Source organism: Pelobates fuscus, chromosome 2 (assembly GCF_036172605.1).
Source record: "Pelobates fuscus isolate aPelFus1 chromosome 2, aPelFus1.pri, whole genome shotgun sequence".
Taxonomy (NCBI): domain Eukaryota; kingdom Metazoa; phylum Chordata; class Amphibia; order Anura; family Pelobatidae; genus Pelobates; species Pelobates fuscus.
In genome coordinates this window covers 209,738,821-209,760,837 of record NC_086318.1, presented here as the reverse complement: position 1 = coordinate 209,760,837, position 22,017 = coordinate 209,738,821, and the positions used below count along the sequence as shown (strand labels likewise).

The 22,017-nt window shown below is 38.7% G+C and overlaps 1 protein-coding gene across 1 annotated transcript in view; it reads right to left on the bottom strand.

The window, feature by feature from the left end:
* CRIM1 (cysteine rich transmembrane BMP regulator 1) overlaps positions 1 to 22,017 on the bottom strand; it is a 650,317-nt gene that overhangs the window by 87,730 nt on the left and 540,570 nt on the right. Inside the window, exon 10 of the mRNA XM_063443119.1 lies at positions 2,096 to 2,217. Coding sequence (XP_063299189.1) covers positions 2,096 to 2,217 — 122 coding nt within the window. The remainder of the gene's footprint in view (positions 1 to 2,095; positions 2,218 to 22,017) is intronic.

Here is a 22,017-nt window from a genome sequence, read left to right as displayed (position 1 = left end):
GTATTAGGAATACAAACATGTTCTTAAAGCTATAGTGTTGTACACACTACTTAGAATCAGGGCCCCCTAACTGGAAAAAAAGGGTATTACAGTGCCAGTTCTCACTCCACACAACAACTTCCTATGACGTCATTGGGGACAGCAAACCGCTCTCGTCCAATCAAATACTTCTCATAGGGTAGCATTGCATCCAGTACTTCCCTCTGAGAAGGACGTTTAATACCCTGATGCAATGAGCTGTGACATCGATTGTCATGAAACTGAGGCTAACTTGGTTGTAGGAGCAGAAACACCCTCTAGTGCAGGGATAGGCAACCTTCGGTACCGCAGATCTTTTGGACTACATCTCCTATGATGCTTTGCCAGCATTATGGCTGCAAGAGCATTGTGGGAGATGTAGTCCAAAAAATCTGGAATGCAGAAGGTTGCCTACTCCTGCCTCTATTGGCTGTCAGGAAGACAGACACTAAAAGTATGTTCGATGTAATCATTCGATGTAATCATTTCCAGATCTACAAAACAGCAATGTTTTGCATTGTAGGACTAAATCTGCAGGATCACTGCACCCAGACCACTACACTGAGATGAAGTTGCCTAGATGCCTGTAATGGTGCTTTAAATCTAAGACGTGCATCTAACATAAACCCTAATTCCAAATTTCTGTAGAAATTTGGTAAAAATGTATATATATTTATTATTATTTTATTGGACAAATGGAAAGTGAACAAAAATATCCATTGGCCTGATTGCATGAATCTTAATATTGACCAGTATATTAAATGGTTCAAGGGAAGTTATCATCTTACTATACATTGTGTTCATTAACTACAGTGATTTTTCCCGGTATTAGAACAGACAGCATATCTGTTTATTGCTTGCTAGCACCTAGAGATATAACCTTGTATCATTGATCTATTCCTACAGAATTCTCTTTAGGGAAGATAAGAAAGAAATCTGCAATGCACAGTATTGTACTGAGAACTGAGTGTCAGATAGATGCACATTCAATGCTGCAAAGCAAACAAGAAAATCCAAAATGCAGGGGACAAATGTATTATAGCAGAAGAACAGAAAGTCATATAGTCATATTTGCAAAGACATTTAGATGCACAAAGAGTTTTTTTAATTAATATTTTTTTTTTCTAGTTCAGACTAGCTGGCATGTAGAGCAATGTTTTTGTATGGACAGAAGGCCCTGTGTTCACATCGCACATGTACATATGATTTTGCTCTTGAAATAAGGTTCCTAAAGACATTTCTCTGGTGTCCTCTGTAGTTGGACACCACAAAACAAACTTGTGGTGGCAGGAGGTAGATCCCAAAAAATAAATACATAACTGATTTATGGTCTTTTAGCAATCAAACCACTCACGTAAGACAGGTTTCTGGAGATAACAAATGACTGTCCAATGTTGATTTTCATGTTGATAACAAACTTGCACATATCAGAAAGTCTACTGAGCAGGAAACAATATATTCCATAAAACTGTTATCCTGCTCAACTCTGGGGGATACCTGCATTTATTTTCAAATCTAATAACCTTATATGCACCAGACTCTATTTTGTGTGACAGGTTCACATAAACATAACTTAATGTTTATTGTCAACATTGGTGTTGAGCAAACATGGACTTTCTAGTTTAGAGATGGTGAAGACTAAAATACTAGAATATAAAACTGCCAAGTGGCAAGGAAAATGCATGCAAAGACAAACCGTCCATTTGGCTACAACATCAGCTCATTAAAAAGTCATTCTCAGTTCCGTGATGGGTTACTTCGTTAGAATGCAGTAATTAAAAATGAAAATGTTACAAATGGGAAACAAAGCTATCATAAATGGAAATCAATTATCAGTAAATGACACTTAGTTTCACTAAAGGGGCCATTAGCATTAGCTTGCAAGTATTTTATAATTTAGCATTCACCCTTTCTTTGTAAGGCACGTGGAGGGCACACTATAATATATTTTATATATTTATTATTAATAGTATTTTTCTAGCGTCGACATTCTGCAGTGCTGGGTTTCCTAGTTCTAGGGCACTGGAGTTTTACCACTGCTTCAACCAGCCAATAATTACAAAACTGTCATACATACCTCTGCATTTGCAAATAAGGCATCCATGATTGTCTTGCTCAAAACCCATAGGGCATATCTTTCCACATGGGGAGTCGGTGCATTTCTTACAGCGACAGATATCACAGCCATGTTTGTTCTTCCTAGAAGACACAATAAAGTAAACCAATCAGAATCAAAGAAGTTGCCAAAACCAAGATTTACATGGTATGATTGCCACCAAAAATTGTTCAAGAACATTACTGCAAGTATAGGGCTACATTCTGTTACAAGTTATAAACTTACCCCCCTCGTAACTGAGAAAATCCTAAAGCATTATATGGAAAATCACCTCTAAACCAGAGGCTTGGAAAATAACAATATCAGGACTAAAAGACAATTCAGTTCTATTTTAAACGATTTTCAAAAGACCGTAGTCAAAAATTTAATTTTATAAAGGCCCTAACATTCGAAAACAAAAAAAAATAGCCTTCAATTTCCCCCCCCCCCCAAAGTGTACTATTATGATTTTGGAAAAAACGATGTTTGCCCTTTTACATATGTCCACTGCTTAATCTTAGGAGCCTCCATCTTCAGTGAGACCTTCTTTTATCCACATTTGCCAACTGTCGCATTTTTGGGGTTTCTGTTCTGTTATAGAATTGTTCCAGGACTCTGTCAGGAATTTAAAAACTTCCTTTAAAAAAATATCTGTAAATGTCAGCTGCCGTAAAAAAAATAAAAATAAAATATTAAAGCGATAGTATCGTGCATCTTGTTTCCAATGTTATTGCTTTTGAACCAACCAGTCACTATGGTAGCCACTAATTGCTATTTACGGACGGATTTACAACTGTTTAATGGCTGCTGCCCCCCCTTTAAAACTTAGCAGCAGCCTCTTCCGCGGCACAAGGTGAAGTGAACAACAGTTAGCACTAAGTAAATCCTACAAGAAAAATACATGTTAGCCATATGGCATTACAATTAAATCGTATGAATTTTAAACCATATAAAAAAGCACTAAAATCAGAGAAAATGCCTGGCACATGATATACAATTTTTCTTTAAAGTGTAGGTTTTAAATGAACAACTAACATAGCAGAAATTCGTTTGTAGGGCTATACATTGTATGACTAGTGTCATATGGTGGTATTTTGGGGTATCCTAGTGGGTGGGTCTATGTATCCTGGTAAACATAGTCAACATTCATATAAACTGCTTACTTGATTGCAATTTACAAACTGTCCATGGACATTTTTTCAAATGTTGACAACTATACTTTAACATGGAATACAAAAATATTTATATATAACACACGTGCACACCAGAAAGTAAAAATGTAATGGATAAAAAAAGCTTTAACATGCACAAAAACCCAACTGAAAGGAAGGAGGATAACTGAAGAGTGATACAAATTCATCTGTCATACCTATGTACAGTGAACATGTGAAGTTCATTAAAAGTGCAGCATACTTTATCATGGGGTGTGGGTATGGTGTCCACAAACTTTTTGCACAATAACCACTACACAAAGTTATTGGTTATTGTCCTTTTTATTCTCTAGCAAATTATAAACAATATTCTGGGTAGGTAAAGACTGTACCAGAGAGATTTGACTGCTAAAGGAATTTTTAGAAAAGAGCATTTGTGGATTTCATGATTCTAAGCTTAGAGAATGTTTATAAATGTACTAGGACTCGAACGTTGTTAAAAAAAACAACAACAAAAAAACAGAGAATGGGTGGTGGAGCCTGAATGCCAAAGCAAGCGGTCGCATGAGCCTGTAGCTCCGAGCTTCACGCAGTGAAATAAATTACAGAATTGTACCCCTTCTACCCCAAACGATAGCAGGGACCCCCAAAGCCATCTGGATATTATGTAAAGTGACACATGCCTTCTCTGAGCCTCCTCCTCTCTCTCTCTGCTATGCGCTGCTCTGTGAGCTGGGACTGGGAGGAAGTGAAGAGTGATCCCCTCCTCCCAGCACGGTGCCACCTGTGACTGCTTGAGGAACAGCTGGTTTAATGTAATGACTGCTGTACGGCAAGCTAGCTCACTAATATGCCGCAGAACCTCTTTGTTCCCGTCTCTGCAAGGGGCGCATGGGACAGCTTGCTGTGAGCCTCTGTAAATTAAAAGGCAGAGGGCTGTTTTCCCTTTTGCCCTGCAGTAAAGACGGGTCTGGGCAGGAGGGAAGCGCTGTGCAGTCAGTGCTCTTCATTCCTGCCAGTGATCCAGAGACTGCGGTGGTGGTACGTGTTAAAGTAACATCCATATGAATGCCAGGATCCAAGTTTTCCCATCAGAACATTACTCAGAGCATAACACTGCCTCAACCGGCCTGCCTTCTTCCCATAGTCATAGCTACCATCTCTTCTGCAGGTAAACTATACACACACGCTTGGCCATCCCCCTGGTCTAAAAGAAAATGTTATTCATCAGACTATTGCTCCATGGAACAGTTCTGATACTCAGGTTCCCATTGAAGGCACTTTTGGCGGTAGACAGTGGTCATCATGGGCATTCTGAGCGACTGAGCAGCCCTATACGCAGCAAATTGCAATGCACCGTGTGTTCTGACACCTTTCTACAATAGTGAGCATTACGTTTTACAGCAATTTGAGCTACAGTAGATCTTTTGTGTGATTGTACAAGACAAGCGTGCACCTTTGCACCCCATGTGTATCAGTGAGCCTTGAGCGCCCATGACCCTAACACGAACCACTGCATCCTGGGAACACGCCACAAGAATTGCTACTTTGGAGATTCTCTTACCCCATCATCTAGCCATCACTGTTTGGCCCATGTCACTCAGATCTTTTCACTTTTCCCTTTTTCCTGTTTCCAACACATGAAATTCAAGAAGTGACTGTTCATTTGCTGCCTAATACATCCCACCCCTTGACAGGTGCCATTGTAACAATATAATTAATGTTACTCACTTTACCTGTCAGTGGTTTTAATGTTGTGGCTCATCAATATATATATGACATACACATTATGTGATATAAATATGTATGTCGCATATATCTATATATCACACACAACCATCTCTCTCTAGACATGTACACATATCTTTAATCAGACATCAAATCCCGAGCAAAGCAGATTCACACTTTGAAAAGCTTGTCTTCATAAATCTCTCCGCACCAACTTCACTTTATCATATTTCAAGGAGATGGTTTGATTTTAGCCAAGTATCTCAATGGCACATTGATTATGGTGTGCTGGATTAAACTGCATTCATAAAGTAATTATTATTACTTGTGCTAATATTAGCATAACTTCTCAATGAAAGGTCAGTTAGGAGGAAAAATTGGCTGTGGCCACAGGAAAAGGTCACCAGAGAATCACTGCTCTAACCTAAACTATACAAGAGTTAACACCAGAATTTACACAACCTTGTTTTCACTCCTTCATATCGGGTATTTTTCATTGTGATCAATGTAAAATGAGTAAAATCAAATCGAATGGTGCAATATAACTACTAATTAAAATGTCACTACCCAGAATACCCCCTGCCATTAAGGCTTTTTATGATTATGTGTAATTCTGTAGCAAATAAGGCTTACAGGTTACACTGAACATATAAAAGGGCAGGAGGCACAATAAGGCATAGTTTTGGGGTTTTTTTTGCTTTCATTAGCTGGCTTTCTCCTTTGAAGATTAAAAAAAAAAAAAAAATACATATATATGTATATGTATATATAGACAACTATTGGGACGGCCCTCTTCATTACTGAATTTAGGTGTTTTAATCAGACTCATAGTTACAGGTGTATAAAATCAAGCCCCTAGCCAAGCTGCCTACATTTACAAACATCTGTGAAAAAAAATGGGTCATTCTGAAGAGCTTAGTGAAATCAAGTGTGGTACTATGATATGATGCTATCTTTGCAATAAGCATTACCAGCATTTTAGTAATAGGTAGAAAACCATCTATCACATATTATTTCACGTATCCTTTCTATATTTATAAGAGAGGAGGAAGGGAGGAATGCTTTTAGCAGGCAAAAACGGTGTGACTGGGGGAGCTATCCATATGCACAGCCCTGTATTTTATGTGTATAGATGAATGTGGCCTGGTCCTTGCTCAACACATAATGCTTTATGGGGGGTAGAGGCCAAAAAATAGGGTTCTCCCTTGGAACATGAGACAGTTGGGAAACATGAAGTTATTCTTCCATTGGTATTGCTCGAAATTGTAAATCTTAGACAGGAGGTGCTATCTTGTGTTGCTATGGAAACTGAATTACCTTCCACAATGTACTGAAAACTGGCAGTATAATTTAAATTATCTTTTATTCTGTGAAGGAATCAAAACTTTTATGTGTATATATTTGTGAAGATTACTCGTGCTCTGTAGCATCAAAAAAATATGAATTTGAGCAATGTCTTTCCTTTATATCTTTCTATAAAAAAATATTGAGTCTCACGTTAAATAATCATTTTTTTTATGGCCCCATCTAAGTCATAATGACTGCGATAAAGTAACAAACCAAATACAATTGCTATAAGCCGTATGTTTAAATATCCTAACATTTAAATGCAGGTTTCTCCATTGAATGTAAAAATGCTTTTGAATTCTCCAAGTAAAGGGTTAAAACACTTTGACACAAAAGTATCAAGCATCAGAACATTTCAGCAGCCATTTTTCTGAAAGAGACAGGGCCATAAAACTGCTGGGATGTGACAGGGAGGGAAGTGATAAAGAACTTTACACTGCATTGAGCTGACAATATAACTCGATCATCCATGCCAGTACTTGAACTGAAATATAGTACACAGTGCATTTGATTCATATAAATACTCATATTGCAGAAGAACACTCAATAAAAGACATCCAGCTGGCATCAAAGCATCATATCTTCTTTAAAGATCTCACCTTCTTCTAAATGATAGCTACTACCTCACACTGAAAGCACAGAGCAAGCTTGCAGCGCAAGACCATGTTATTGCAGCCGAGTTTCAGTTTCTTTCAGATGTGCTCTGCGTACAATGCTTTATTCTTTATACATAAGAGGGGAGCAGATTTGGCTTTCCCTGTTATGTCTTAAATGCCATTCCTCAATGACTGAAACTTAAAAGGCAGCAATGCTACATAGAATTGCTGTAGCAGTCACAAAAAATTTAAGCGTTTTTCATGTGGTCAGTTCCTCAGTACTTGATTTGGAGATACAATCTGGTGCGATCTATCTAATGCAAATAATGTTTGGGCTGCCCCAGGCAGATGTTATATTTCAAAGGTCGAAACGTCGATCAGGACACACAGCTTGTTTGAATAAAAACTTTGATTAAGACCTATAAGTGCACCCCTCTACTTTTGAATTATATACAGACGCAGGCTTTGCATATATTGTTTTCTTCACCAAGTTTAAGTACCTACTACACTATATTGTGCCTCCTGCCCTTTTATATGCACTGAGCACCATCTGGATCAGAAGACACTCACTGTGGCAATGCAACCCACTTTCTTCATCTTGCATCTTACCTACTACCAGAAAGAAGAGACTCTGGCTTGGGTTGTCCTAGCTGTCTGCTAACATTATCGGAAGATAAGTGCTACAAATACTTTATTTTATTTTTTATTGTAGTACACACACATATATATATATACATACATACATACACACACACACATACAAAACATATAAACACACAATAATCCAGTGTATTCCTAGCCTGCTTTGCAAAACATGAACAGTGTCTAAATGGCCCAGTACTGCACTGGATGGTTTTTCCCCACTCAGTACAAGGATCATGGTTGCTATTTAATTTTTAATGCTGTTTACCATATTACTCTAATATATTAACTTAACCCATAAAGTATACAGGCACATGGTAAATTCTGCCAAAGAGGGGGATATAAGGTGAATTGCATTTTACATATTCACAGATTATATAGAGACAGACGCACTAAAGATAATGTTACTTAATCACTTCTCATAATTAGTATCACCGACCTAAAAATCACTCAAAAGTCTAGCAGTTATCCCAAAATGCCACTTTCAATTATCAGTTAAGTGCCAAATCCTAAACCTGTTTACAACACAGTTTATTTATAACTCAATCTATTAGATTTTACTTCTCTTTTTAAGTCATGAGTACTTTCTAATTAGTATAAAACATCAGACTATATCCAGTTCTGTACATGTTTTTATTTGGTGTACCAAAAATGTAATTTATTGGATGATTTATTGTTCATTACCAATTACTAATCAGACTTACTTTGCATATAAAATGTGAAAGAACTATTTTAGCTTTGCTTAGCCTATTTGGTGAACAACATATGGTTACCAGGCAACAAGGCGTGACTTTCATATAGGAATTACACCTCCCAGCACAACATAGCCTCTGTAAGGAATAATGCAGTGTTCAAAGCTTGCCAGATGTTTACATACTAAGGCATGGCTCAAAATTTCCACTCGACCACTGGCTGTTGGGGTTTGAAAATACCACTACTGGTGAGGGTGCCATAGACCTTTGAGTGGCGAATAACTTTTAGTCCTGTCTAGTAGTGCAGAAGTTGACATTTTGAGCTCTGAGCTAGAGAGATTTTTTACATGTATTGCTAAGTTTAGCTTTGCGTATTTTTACAGCATAATATAATTGGTGGCCTTAATTTATTTTGTATTTCCTGGGACTCCAGACTGAAGAAAGAGAAACATCACAAGGCTGAGCAGCTTAATTACTTTGTAAGGAATAGTCTTATTACCTATCCAAGACTGGGAATAATATACCTTGCTATTTAATACATTAAATTCCCATCTATTAAAGGCAGCATGAGTAATATTAAAAACTTCAATATTTTAAAAACTGTTGACCTGTACTTATTATTACATAAAAATGTAATGGACTTAAAGGGACACTATACCAACAACTTTTTCTTAATTAAGCAATTTTGGTGTATATATCATGCCCCTGCAGTCTCACTTCTCAATTCTCTGCCATTTAAAAGTTAAATTACTTTGTTTATACAGCCCTACCCGCACCTCCCTGCATGTGACTTGCACAGCCTTCCTAAACGCTTATTTTAACCCCTTAAGGACACATGACATGTGTGACATGTCATGATTCCCTTTTATTCCAGAAGTTTGGTCCTTAAGGGGTTAAAGGAACCTAGATATTCCAAGTTCCTTTAATGTGCAGTCTTTTTAATCTAGAAATTCTTATTCATGTTCTGTTAATAGATGTCTGGGCCCTGAAAAAGCATCCTATGTGTGATTAAAGTTACATTTACAGAGCAGGAGATTAAAACGTGTTAAGCAAGTTAACATGTGGTTGCAAAAAAAAAAAACATTTTTATGCAGTCTGTGTGAGTCACAGTCAGGGGAGGTATGGCTAGGGCTGCATAAACATAAACAATTATTGATTTAACTACTCCTAAATGGCATATAACTGAGCAGTGCGACTGCAAGAGCATGATCTATACAACCAAACTTCTTCATTAAGCTAGTATGTATCCCTTTAAGATGCCCAGTTTCCTGAGCGCCATTAGAAACACATTAGCCCCCATTAAAGGGATCCATTGATACCCAATCTGAGCATGCCTAGTGAGGCAATTGTGCTGTGCTGTGCTGCCCTAGGACAGTACCCTAGTGTTCCCAGGTAAATAAAATCAGGATGGTGGGACAGGACCCTGCAGGACTGTTAGGGGTCTCCTGTCTATAAAGCTCTATTGTTAAGGTGCCTAAGGGCACAGGAAATGATATAGGGGTAATTCTGTTAGGTTTGATTAGGTAAGTAGGGGTAAAGGATTTATAAAAGAACTCTCTGGTCTGAACTCAATTGTATGTTAAATTAATTCATTAAATGATTGCATTGTTTGCAAATATACGCATAATAGTACCATAAAGGTGTGTGTCTGTTTAAAGAAAGCGTGTGTGTTATTGATATTGGCGTCATGATGCTGCTGTCTTTATCATTTTCCCTGACCCTCTGACCTGCTTCTTGCCTATGAACCTTAGATGCCTGGATCTTGACCAATTGAACTTTTTGACCCTGTCTCACGTATTACCCTTACCTGATTTGTTGCTTTAGACTGTACGTATCACTATTTTGCTTTCACAGTTAATATATGCACCTTGGGCTACAGCTACTGCAAACCTAATATTTAGCTTTTATCACAGCTAAACAGAGTGCTACATTCTTGACTAAATAGATTAATAGTACTTTAAAGTTCTGTTAATAAAAACAAAAAAGATAAAAATAATTCAAAAGTAGTTCAAATAGCCACAAGAAACAGAAATGTACATTGATGCACAGATGATAAACAGACGCTGTTAAGGATCTTGAAATAGTTTATCGGACTAAAATAATTTAGGATCAGGAAATAAAAGATGACAAGCAGAAAACACTGAGCTATTTCACAGATCAGTGAATTTCTTTATCCTGTATGTGCAAACCCAAACACATCTGCAGGATGTATAAATACAAAACAAGGGGCTGAAACATTTTATAATTAAACACTTACCTACATGTTTAATAATTTTCTTGCCAATTCTATTATGGGCGTACATAGTAAAGCACCATTTCATAGATATCAACTGGTGATGGCAGTGGTAATGCCTTAGAAGGAAGTGCCCTTAATAATATACATTTGCCTACCTCAAATCCTCATTAGGTTGTAAGCTTGTTTGACCAGGGCATCCAAATATCCCCTGGCATAATTATAATTGGTGCTTTATAAATGCTAATAATATGGAACATGCATAACTATTTTATACCCACTATTGAAAGGGACACTATAATCACCACTATGATTATTACACCTTATTAAAGATATAGCTTATCATTAAAGTTAGGTAGGAAATAAACAATCATCTGGTGATATCCCTACCACATTACATAACTTTCAGAAGTGGGGGAAGAGACCAGAAAGGTCAGAACATTAAGAACTAGCAGCAAATTTGGTTAAAAAGTGGGCCTTGGCAGAGCTAGGGGTAGGTAGGTTTGGTAGCTGTGATGCTTGGATGTTTGATAACATTATTCACATGGTTGAATTTGTTTATTGGTAGGTTAGAGCCCGTAGGTGGTTTTCAACCTGGTGGGTGTAGGGTATCTCGGTATGCCCCTACAATGTTAAATCACTTGGATTATAAGGCCTGTTGTGGCTGTGTTTTGTGTTATGTTATTCATATCTGGTTATATTGATTATTGTTAGCTTATGTTATGCGTCATTGCCGGTGGGTATAGAACTGTTAAAGTTGGGGTGAATTATGTGTCTATGTGAAAATTGGGAATGATTGGCAATGACCCATTTTGTTATTTATATATTTAATTATATATAAAATATAGAGATCCCCTGCACTCCAAATTAGAAAAAATATATACCTGGTGCTCTGGTAGCTCAATTGTAGAAAATAGCAGGAAACCGGCACTCAAGGATTTAATCAAAATAATTTACTGTTCAGAAGATTCGACGTTTCAGCTCCTCTAGGGCATGTCCTGATGAAAGCTCCCTAGAGGAGCTGAAACGTCGAATCTTCTGAACAGTAAATTATTTTGATTAAATCCTTGAGTGCCGGTTTCCTGCTATTTTATATATATATATATATATAATTTATTAAAGCCGTGACATTTTATCCTCTTTAAATTGGTGTCCGTGTCTTTTTGGGGGTTCAAAGGTTATGGTTTAGGACATATGCACAAAAGCACGTGTCAAGTGTCTTCCTGGTAACATCTGTGTACAATGCATGACCAGAATGTGATTTGAGAGTCTAATGCTACTTGCACAAGATACATGATATGAATTAACTGGCTTCGTCTGGAGATAAAACTATTAACATGTACTACTTATGTTTCTATCCCATGCTCATTAATCTGTGTCTGCTCACTATGCTAATCTGTAACATATTGTTTGTCGATAATTACCTGCATAGTGTCGTCTGCACAAAATTATACAAATAGACAAAATTAAAGGTACACTATAGTGTTAGAAATGCAAAACTGTATTCCTAACACTATAGTGTTCCTTTGCCCCACACGGTAATTAAAGTGTTAAATAACCCTTCCAACACATACCTGTGCGCATTAGGCCCTCCCCGTAAGAAAAGCATTGAATCAATGCTTCCCTATGGAAATTTGCAAGACACACTGGATGTTCTCATGCAAAGCTGCAGGATGCACCTCTAGTTACTTTATGGGAAACAGCCACTAGAGGTAGTCTTAACCCTGCAATGTAAACATTGCAGTTTCTCTAAAACTGCAATGTTTTACACTGCAGAGTTAAGGAGACAGGCCTGTTCTCTATTGACAGGAGAGGTCTCCCCTACATGGCTACTTATTGTATCACCTGCGTTACTATATACTAAGGAATTGGAGTCAGCCACTTTGTTTGGTTTAAAACAAGTTAGCACTCAAATTTTAATGTAGTGGTTTTGGTGCATAGATGATGTAACCTTTCTCTGACAAATGCACAATCATTGCCATTTCTGAGAGAAAGCTGTGTTTACATTTGTCAGTGAGCACGTCTTCAAGCACATTATGATGAATCCTGTTAATGCTTCTCATAGACAAGCAATGGGTACCTAAATTACCTAAAAGAGTAATTGTAGTGGACTTCAGAGATAGCAGCTGCAGACAGAATTATGAAGGTATGCAAATTGCCAGAATGCACTAGAACGTTTTGTAAGCAAATAGCCATTTATAAAGTCATAAAACATGAAACAATGTTATGCAAATGTAATTTTACTTAAAGGCAACAATGTCTTTGCGTTGGTAATGTAATCATTTTAAATGTTTCGTCTATCTTCCCTGTTAATTTTTATTTTAAAATTTTATTAAAATGCCAATTTTTATACGCTTCTGCTTCAAAGATGACAAATCTAGAATTCCATATAAAATTATTTGGCAGTGTAAGACTCGTGGTGGAATTATTAAAGGGACACTATAGTCACCTGAACAACTTTAGCTTAATGAAGCAGTGTTGGTGTATAGAACATGCCCCGGCAGCCTCACTGCTCAATCCTCTGCCATTTAGGAGTTAAATCCCTTTGTTTATGAACCCTAGTCACACCTCCCTGCATGTGACTTGCACAGCCTTCCATAAACACTTCCTGTAAAGAGAGCCCTATTTAGGCTTTCTTTATTGCAAGTTCTGTTTAATTAAGATTTTCTTATCCCCTGCTATGTTAATAGCTTGCTAGACCCTGCAAGAGCCTCCTGTATGTGATTAAAGTTCAATTTAGAGATTGAGATACAATCAATTAAAGGAACACTATAGTCACCTAAATTACTTTAGCTAAATAAAGCAGTTTTAGTGTATAGATCATTCCCCTGCAATTTCACTGCTCAATTCACTGTCATTTAGGAGTTAAATCACTTTGTTTCTGTTTATGCAGCACTAGCCACACCTCCCCTGGCTATGATTGACAGAGCCTGCATGAAAAAAAAAACTGGTTTCATTTTCAAACAGATGTAATTTACCTTAAATAATTATATCTCAATCTCTAAATTGAACTTTAATCACATACAGGAGGCTCTTGCAGGGTCTAGCAAGCTATTAACATAGCAGGGGATAAAAAAAGCTTAATTAAACAGAACTTGCAATAAAGAAAGCCTAAATAGGGCTCTCTTTACAGGAAGTGTTTATGGAAGGCTGTGCAAGTCACATGCAGGGAGGTGTGACTAGGGTTCATAAACAAAGGGATTTAACTCCTAAATGGCAGAGGATTGAGCAGTGAGGCTGCAGGGGCATGTTGTATACACCAAAACTGCTTCATTAAGCTAAAGTTGTTCAGGTGACTATAGTGTCCCTTTAACCCCTTAAAGGGACACTCCAGGCACCCAGACCACTTCAGCTCATTGGAGTGGTCTGGGTGCCAACTCCCACTACCCTTAACCCTGCAAGTGTAATTATTGCAGTTTTTTTAAAACTGCAATATTTACCTTGCAGGGTTAAGTCCTCCCCTAGTGGCTGTCTATTAGACAGCCACTAGAGGACACTTCCTGCTTCATAGCACAGGTTTTCTGTGCTAGAGCGTCGCTGGACGTCCTCACGCTGTGTGAGGACCTCCAGCGTCGCTCTATTCCCCATAGGGAAGCATTGAAATTCATTTTCAATGCTTTCCTGTGGGGTGCGCTAATGCGCATGCGCGGCATTGCCGCGCATGCGCATTAGGTCTCCTCGGCCGGCGGGCGAGATCAGTCTCGCCCACCGGCCGACGTAACCAGAAGGAGGAGCGGCGGGGGAGGAGGAAGCAGCGACGTGGGACCTGTCGCTGCCCCTGGTAAGTGACTGAAGGGGTTTTCACCCCTTCAGTAACCGGGGATTGGTGGGTGGGAGGGAGAGGGACCCTCCAGTGCCAGAAAAACGGATCGTTTTTCTGGCACTGGAGTTTCCCTTTAAGGACACATGACGTGTGTGACACGTCATGATTCCTTTTTATTCCAGAAGTTTGGTCCTTAAGGGGTTAAGGTAAATTACATCTGTTTGAAAGTGGAACCAGTTTTTTTTTTCCATGCAGGCTCTCTCAATCATAGCCAGGGGAGGTATGGCTAGGGCTGCATAAACAGAAACAAAGTGATTTAAGTCCTAAATGACAGTGAATTGAGCAGTGAAATTGCAGGGGAATGAGCTATACACTAAAACTGCTTTATTTAGCTAAAGTAATTTAGGTGACTATAGTGTTCCTTTAACTAAATGGTCTAATACATTTATGATTGGTTGAAATAAAGTAAATTGTGTCTTTCCCAGAAGTGCACTGATTATTATTATTTAAAAAAAGCCCTGTTAAGAAAGAAACATATTTCTTACAAATGAAGAATGAACAGGATTTTAGCTTGTAACAGAAAATAGTCTTTTTCACAATATGAAATTACCTCGTGGCAAGGGAATTAATCACCAGTCAATGCCCTGTTCCAAAGTGAATAATTCATTAATTGCTTAATTATAATCAACATTTCACGAATCTTATAGAGGTATTATGCAGAAGATTGATGCAGCTTTCTGTGGAAATTGATTAATATTTGTGATCATTAAACATGTTTGTTTTCTACAGAAATCATGAGTCAAAGTCAGTTTTCAATCATTTAATTTCTCATAAAAATTCTTTAAAATTTGGTTCACTTGAGAATTTCATATCTCACCACAGAAAAATGAGTTTTATTTGGCAATAAACTCAGTATAACTGACCTTCAGCATTTTTAATGGTGATAATAGGCTGGTTAGTTTTTGAATTATTTTCAGTAAAGAGAATTATCAGCCTATTTACCAAAGATAAGCCTTCATAGCTGACTAGTGTACTATCAGTCCACAAAAACACAAGCATACATTTTAATACCAAAATGTATTGGTATACCCCTGTATTTAACATTTGCACTTCTGCTGATATGGGGCACTACTGTTTACCAATGTGCAAATTGAATTAACCGGGCATGTTTTCAAATTAATTGTCATAGCAATGGTTTGCTCAGCACATGTACACTTCATGTGCAATCAACTGAGCAAGTTGCCGTTAAGGGTTTATACACTAAATAATCAAGTATAATGAAATGAAAACATAACTGCAAAATCGAGGCAGAAAAAAAAACGAGTTACAGTTTGGCTATTTTGGCAATTTGGTTTTCAATTCACAAAAATTAATTGCTTAGCGTATTAAACCGTTAATTTTTCTAGCATTAACTTAATATTTCATGGCTATTGGAAACTGCATAATCCATATCTATAGACAGACATAAGTTCTTAAATATACCTGTGTACTTTCCAAGTGTAAGTGTAAGTGTAAGTAAGTAAACGTGTATTTTTCTTATAGGACATATTAGGAATTTGCAGTCACTAAATAACTAAAATAAGTGTAATATTTACTGAGTTAGTGTTGCCATCCAAATCCGAGTCTTTAGTGCGTAGCACGGAAACCTGGTGTTCTTTAGAATTTCTCATCTTCTATTAAGTTCTATGAGAGCCGTTAAAAGTGACGGGAAATGCTAAATACCAGCAACTAACAGATACATTTTGTAGTCAGGAAACAACTTCAAATAGCTAACATTACCGCCATCTTTTTTTTGAGAATACTGACTAAATGGGAACTAATTGTGACAAGCATGGTTTTTAACTCTTAATCGTGACATTTTATGGTGATTCACTAGCACAATGTATAGACTACATTGGAATTCCATATTTGTTGATAACAGGGTCATTTTAAATGCTGCGATCAATAATGAGTCCTCATTTTTTATTCTGCTCTTTCATCCAAATCCCACATTTCCCCATATCCCCATGGTGGCCCATGCTTATTCTCTCCTAATTTCCCTCTATACAAGAAATACTATTCTAAACTTTCCAGTTGTATGTTGAAGTGAATAACTATTGAACCAGGTACACTATTGTTAGATTTGTTATTATTGCAGGGTCTATCATACAACGTTCTGTGCTCATGGCAGGATAAACTTTCAAGAAGCCCCCCGGGCACAGTTATGACTAATATCCCGCTGTCTTATCAATCAAATAAAATAAAGTGTGTGTGTGGACAATGCATAGGTAAGTAGAGTGAGGAGCAAAAGTACAAATATGTGAGTGTGAGCAAAACGTGTAGTGCTAATATTTATCCATTATCCATCTGTTAACAATCTTGTACTTCACATACAGATTTACTAACGGAAACTGCAGAACAATGTGGCTCTCTGCATCATTACCAATAGTTATTATATTTTAAGTCATGGTTTTCAGTATTTATGACTACTTCACTAAATGTATTGTTTCAGTTACATGACATAATCACGTACATGACAAAAAATTGATTATTTTATGTAAAAGAGGAGGGAAAAAAGAAAATAAACCATTAATCAGAGCTTTCAGCAGAACATAGTTTGTTTTCTAGGCAGATAACACATCAGATTAATTTAGGTCTTTGTTTTGGTATTTAACTAATATAGATGATGATGCAGCTTTCATTTGTCATTTAATATCAAACTTAGCTGAAGTGTGTATTATGAGCATTCTTTCTTGCATGTCCACTTCTTCTTCTTGACATGTAGGAGTTGTGGTTTATAACATTGTAAATCTCCTACCCACAATGCTGGATTAGGTTGCCCATTGCCCAATGCAGGGTACCAGATTGGGAACGTCTTCAAAACCCTGGGCTCTGTTTCTGTAAATGTTGTGTGTGTTAAGTGGATGAGTGTTGTGTGTGGAGGAGGTTAAGTGCTGCACGAGTGTTGTTTAAGTAGTTGCTGAATTGTGTGTGTGGGGGGGGGGGGAGGTTGAGTGTAGCTTAGTTTTGTGTGTGTATGCTTTGCTGTTTCCGCCCCATTTTGCTTACCTTCCCTGGTGTTCTAGTGAAGGGTGAGCAGAATCCGTGGTGGTCCAGTGGAAGGTGAAATGGATCCTTGGTGGTCTTGTGTGAAAAGCTACATCATCCATACCAAAATCAGGTACAAATCACTTGAAGAGCACCCTTGCAGTTGCAGCACTCTTGAGTCATTGAGAAGTGGAGCCCCATCACCAGGATATTGGTACAGATCTCAATGTTCCCATAATGTTTTGAGGAAGCACAGAGCCATGCGAACTCAAGGAGACCTGACTGAGCCTGGGCTCTACGTGGCCACAATGGTCGCCTAATGGGTAATCTGGCTCTACCTTCCCATTCTCCTTAAATGTCTATGGCCCATGGTACAGCTAGGACCTGAAGTATAAAACTATCAGGGTTATTCAATGAAACAGTGAATTGTTGGGAATTCATAGTGAATCGCACATTTTAGGCAAATATAGCTGCATTGGAAACACATCATGTTTTCAGTTCAGCTGTAATTTTGAATTCACTTCATATTCCTGACAATTTACACTTCAGTAGAACCATTTGAGGGCCTCCTCTGCAGTCTGTCCACTTGATCCTTGTCACCTGATAGGAAGATGCCTCTTCCTATATTCGTCTAATAAAATAGGAGACAGGAGCTACAGTTTAACACTTGAAAATGGTGAGTCTCTGTAATCATCTAAGTAAGATAGATTGCCTCTCCACCCTTAATATTGTTATAATATTGTTTTAAAATGATATTTTGTTTTTCATTAAAAAAAAAAATATTTTTTTAGGAAAAAAAAAATTGTTAGGAAAAATAATTTGAAAAGAAAAGGATGAATTTCAGTATGTGCAGACTAAGAAAAAGAGAATAAAAACACAAGCATGACAAACCTCACAACGTAAAGATCCCAACAACCATAAACAATTCATACAAACTGATACATCTTCAGTCTTCTCATTACAATTGTGAATTGCTGCGAGCTTTCAAACGATGTTAAATCATTTACATAAATATAGCTGGGGGGAAAAATTCACAAGAAAATAAGCCTTTTTTTAAACTGCTGGTTTTGTTATCATCTCTCGATTGACAGTTTAGTGAATAACAGACTGCTTTGTTAGAAGAAAAAAAAAGTGGCTTTTTATTCTCTGACTATATAGAAAGTAGCTCACAAACCATTTTGGTAATGAATTCTATGCAACTTTCTCAGAAGTGTAATTTTCTGTGATAAGGAATAGAGTAAACGAAGAATGAATGTAAATATATTTATATATCCATTGTAGTGCCATGAGTCCTGGAAGTGCTCATTTAATCTCTGGATCTTTGTGTATTGTTATACACTTCTTTTTCTTACTGCTTTGTGCAATCTGCTTAAATTAAAAGGCTACCTATTCTCAGTAGGTAACTACAAGTGAAAAGGTGACCTGAGCCCAGCAGCACATATTCAGCATCTGTGAAGATGTTTTATCAGTCGCCGAACCATACTTCAATTCAGCGTTATAAGACGTAATGGCACCCTGTTTTCCAAAGCACCTTCATCTATTTTAGCAGCAAGCTATACGCTCCAGGGATATGCTTCAATTACAGATCCATGTCACGTTATTTGTTTGCTAAGGAACTCATGTTTATTCCATGGCTGCTGCGGCCGTTCTAACCAACTTATCATTGACAGATAAAAATGATAAATTGGGAGCCATGCAAAAACATTGAGTTACGCAAATGTTTAGGAATCGTTAGTGAAGCTGAAACAAGGTTTAAATGAGGACTATTGTTTGCTGCTTCAGCTATCTTCACTTTCAATATTTTTCTGGCTTCTCTTCGCAAAGCTGGTAAGCGTTTGAGTGATACAGTAAGTATTTACTTATTCCTTATCTACTGTGCTCAATCTTTTTCTTTGGTAATAACCCAGTTACTGAGGCATAAACTCAATCATTCTGTTACTTTCTAGGATATCTAACAATGATTTTTACAGCTAAGGCACATTGAAGAAAAGCCTGCATTTGACCATACCATAAGCTGTGCTAAAAAAAAACAAAGGTTACCACAATTCACCTTTAAAGAGACAGTATTATAAAACAGTAACTATGTCTTCACTTACTGGCTATAAGACCAGAATCAAGTGTTTTTGACCTATATTATATACCTAGGTCTCTGCTAGTCCTTAGAGTTGACACAGCATGTGTGGGTGCTAGTGTGACCCATATGTACTTGGGAATACCAGAGGCAAATGTTTTCATCATTCTGGCTGTAAAAGGAGCTAACGGACACCTTATTTGTGTAAGACAGCTAGCCTAAAACTGGTACATATGTTAATAACCAGTTATGTCTCTCCAAGATTCAAGAGGTAATCAAGTCCTACATGCCATAGGGAATTCCTATATTCTAGACTCTGAAGATACTAGACTCAGAATTCCATTGTGAGATTTTTTTTTATTTGGTTTCATACTTGCATTCCTTAAAGGAACACTATCGGGTCAGGGATATAAACATGTATTCCTGACACCATAGCACTAATAGCGCCATTTAGGTGGGAGGCAGGGCCAGCGCGTCCTATAGGCGACTTAGGCAATTGCCTAGGGCGCACCGGTCCAGGGAGTGTCAGATTTGAGTGACCGGCAGGAGTGAAGTGCACAGCGCTCCCTCCTGCCGGTCACTCAATGTAGCGGGGCCGGGCGGCGCGGACCGCGGCACTGCAGCTTCTGTTTCCTGTACACTGCCGCGGGCAGACTGACAGGAAGTGCTCACTTAGTGAGCGCTTCCCTTTAGTCTGACGGCGGCTGGGCACAGGAAACAGAAGTTCCTGTACCGCGGTCCCCGCGGCCCGGCCACGCTACATAGGTAGGAAGCACAAAAGAGAGGGATGACCACTAAAAGGTGGGGTAAGGAGGGGAAGGACCACCAAAGGCATGGGAATGACCACTAAAGGGGGGTAAGGATCACTAAAGGGGGGGTAAGGAGGGAAAGGAGGGGAAGGACCATAAAAGGGGGGGTAAGGAGGGGAAGGACCACTAAGGGGGGGGGAGGGTGAGATAAGGGGTTTGGCAGAGGGAGGACCACTAAGGGGGTGGGGGGAGAGGATGACCATTAAAGGGGGGGATAGGGGAGAGGGGGAGTGTGAAGACCACTAAGGGGGGAGTGAGAAGACCACCAAGGGGGGACTGCAGAGGGACAGGAGGGGAGGAGAGAGCACTAAGGGACAGCAGGGTAGAAAACTGAGGGACAGGAGGGAAGGGGAAATCACTAATCGACAGGAGGGGAGAGCACTATAAAAAAATAAAGAGCTGCTCCCCTCTCATTCCCTATCCTACCCCTAAAACCCTCTCTTTTTCATACTATACACATACACAATGCATCACTACACACACAGACACACCGAAACACACAATGCATCAATTACGCATGCACAAACACTGCTTCTCTTACACACACAGAAACAAAATGCATCTCTTACAGACACTCAATGCACCCCTTACAGACACACACTGCATTAAATTACATACACAGAAACACACCTTGCATCCCTTACACACACACACACACACACACACACACAGAAGCATACCATGCATTCCTTACACACAAGCACACACTGCATTCCCTATACACACACTACATCCCTTACACAAATTGGTATCCCTACACAACATTCCATAAGAACACACACACATTACATCCTCTACAATAACACATAACACATCCCCTACACACATACACTACACTCCCTGTGAGAGAACTCATGGGTGGGCCATGTAAGCATACTCCCGGTCAGGCCCTGGGGACCCAGACCTTGAGCTGTGTAAGAGGTCCCCAAAAATGGAGCTGCTTCCTGTTTGTTAAATGTTGTGAGCACGGTTACAGTCTCCAGAGAGCCTCTTCTACACCAGACCTGTGGAGCCAGACTGCAGCCTGAGCCCATCATCATCCTCTTGTCCTCATCTGTAGTAGGCAATCAAATATATTATCAGAGGCACTAATCTCTAAATTACCTCACATTAAAGGAACACTATAGTCACTAGACGCACTACAGCTTAATGTAGTGGTTCTGGCGTCTATAGCCTGCAGGCTTTTTAATGTAAACACACTGCCTTTTCAGATAAAAGACACTTTGTGCAGAACTGGCGTTGGCCCATATGGCAGAGCACATGGGTAGGGCATTGTGATGTCACGTGGTTGGAAGGACATATGGGGGGGTGGCAAATTTGTATTTGCCTAGTGCGGTAAAAATCCTTGCACCGGCCCTGGTGGCAGGACCCACTCTCCCTACATTAAAAAGGTGAACTACACCTCTTTTCCCAGCACTGCGCGGGTCTCCTCACATCCGGCTTATGATCTTTCCTATAAACTCCACTCTGCGCCAATCAACATCTCCTCAATGCATCTCTATGAGGAACGTTCAGCGCCTCCATGCAAAGCATGGAGACAATGAACATCAGTGCAGCACTGACCCAGGAAGCACTTCTAGTAGCCACTGGAGGTGTAGCCACTGGAGGTGTCTCACATATTGTTCTGCAGAGATGTCTGGCCTTGGCTTCTGGTATCCAGTACTTTAGTTTTTCTTGTTTTTTCTGGTTTTCTATTCTATGTCTGGTTTTCTTTATGCTGGGCTTTCTGGAGTCATTCCTTTACTCCGTTCCTGGAATTCCCAGTCTCCTGGATTCCTTTAAATGTTTGTTTTTTGTTGCCGCACTTGTTCCTTTGCCATTTAATCCTTTTTGTTTCAGTTTGGT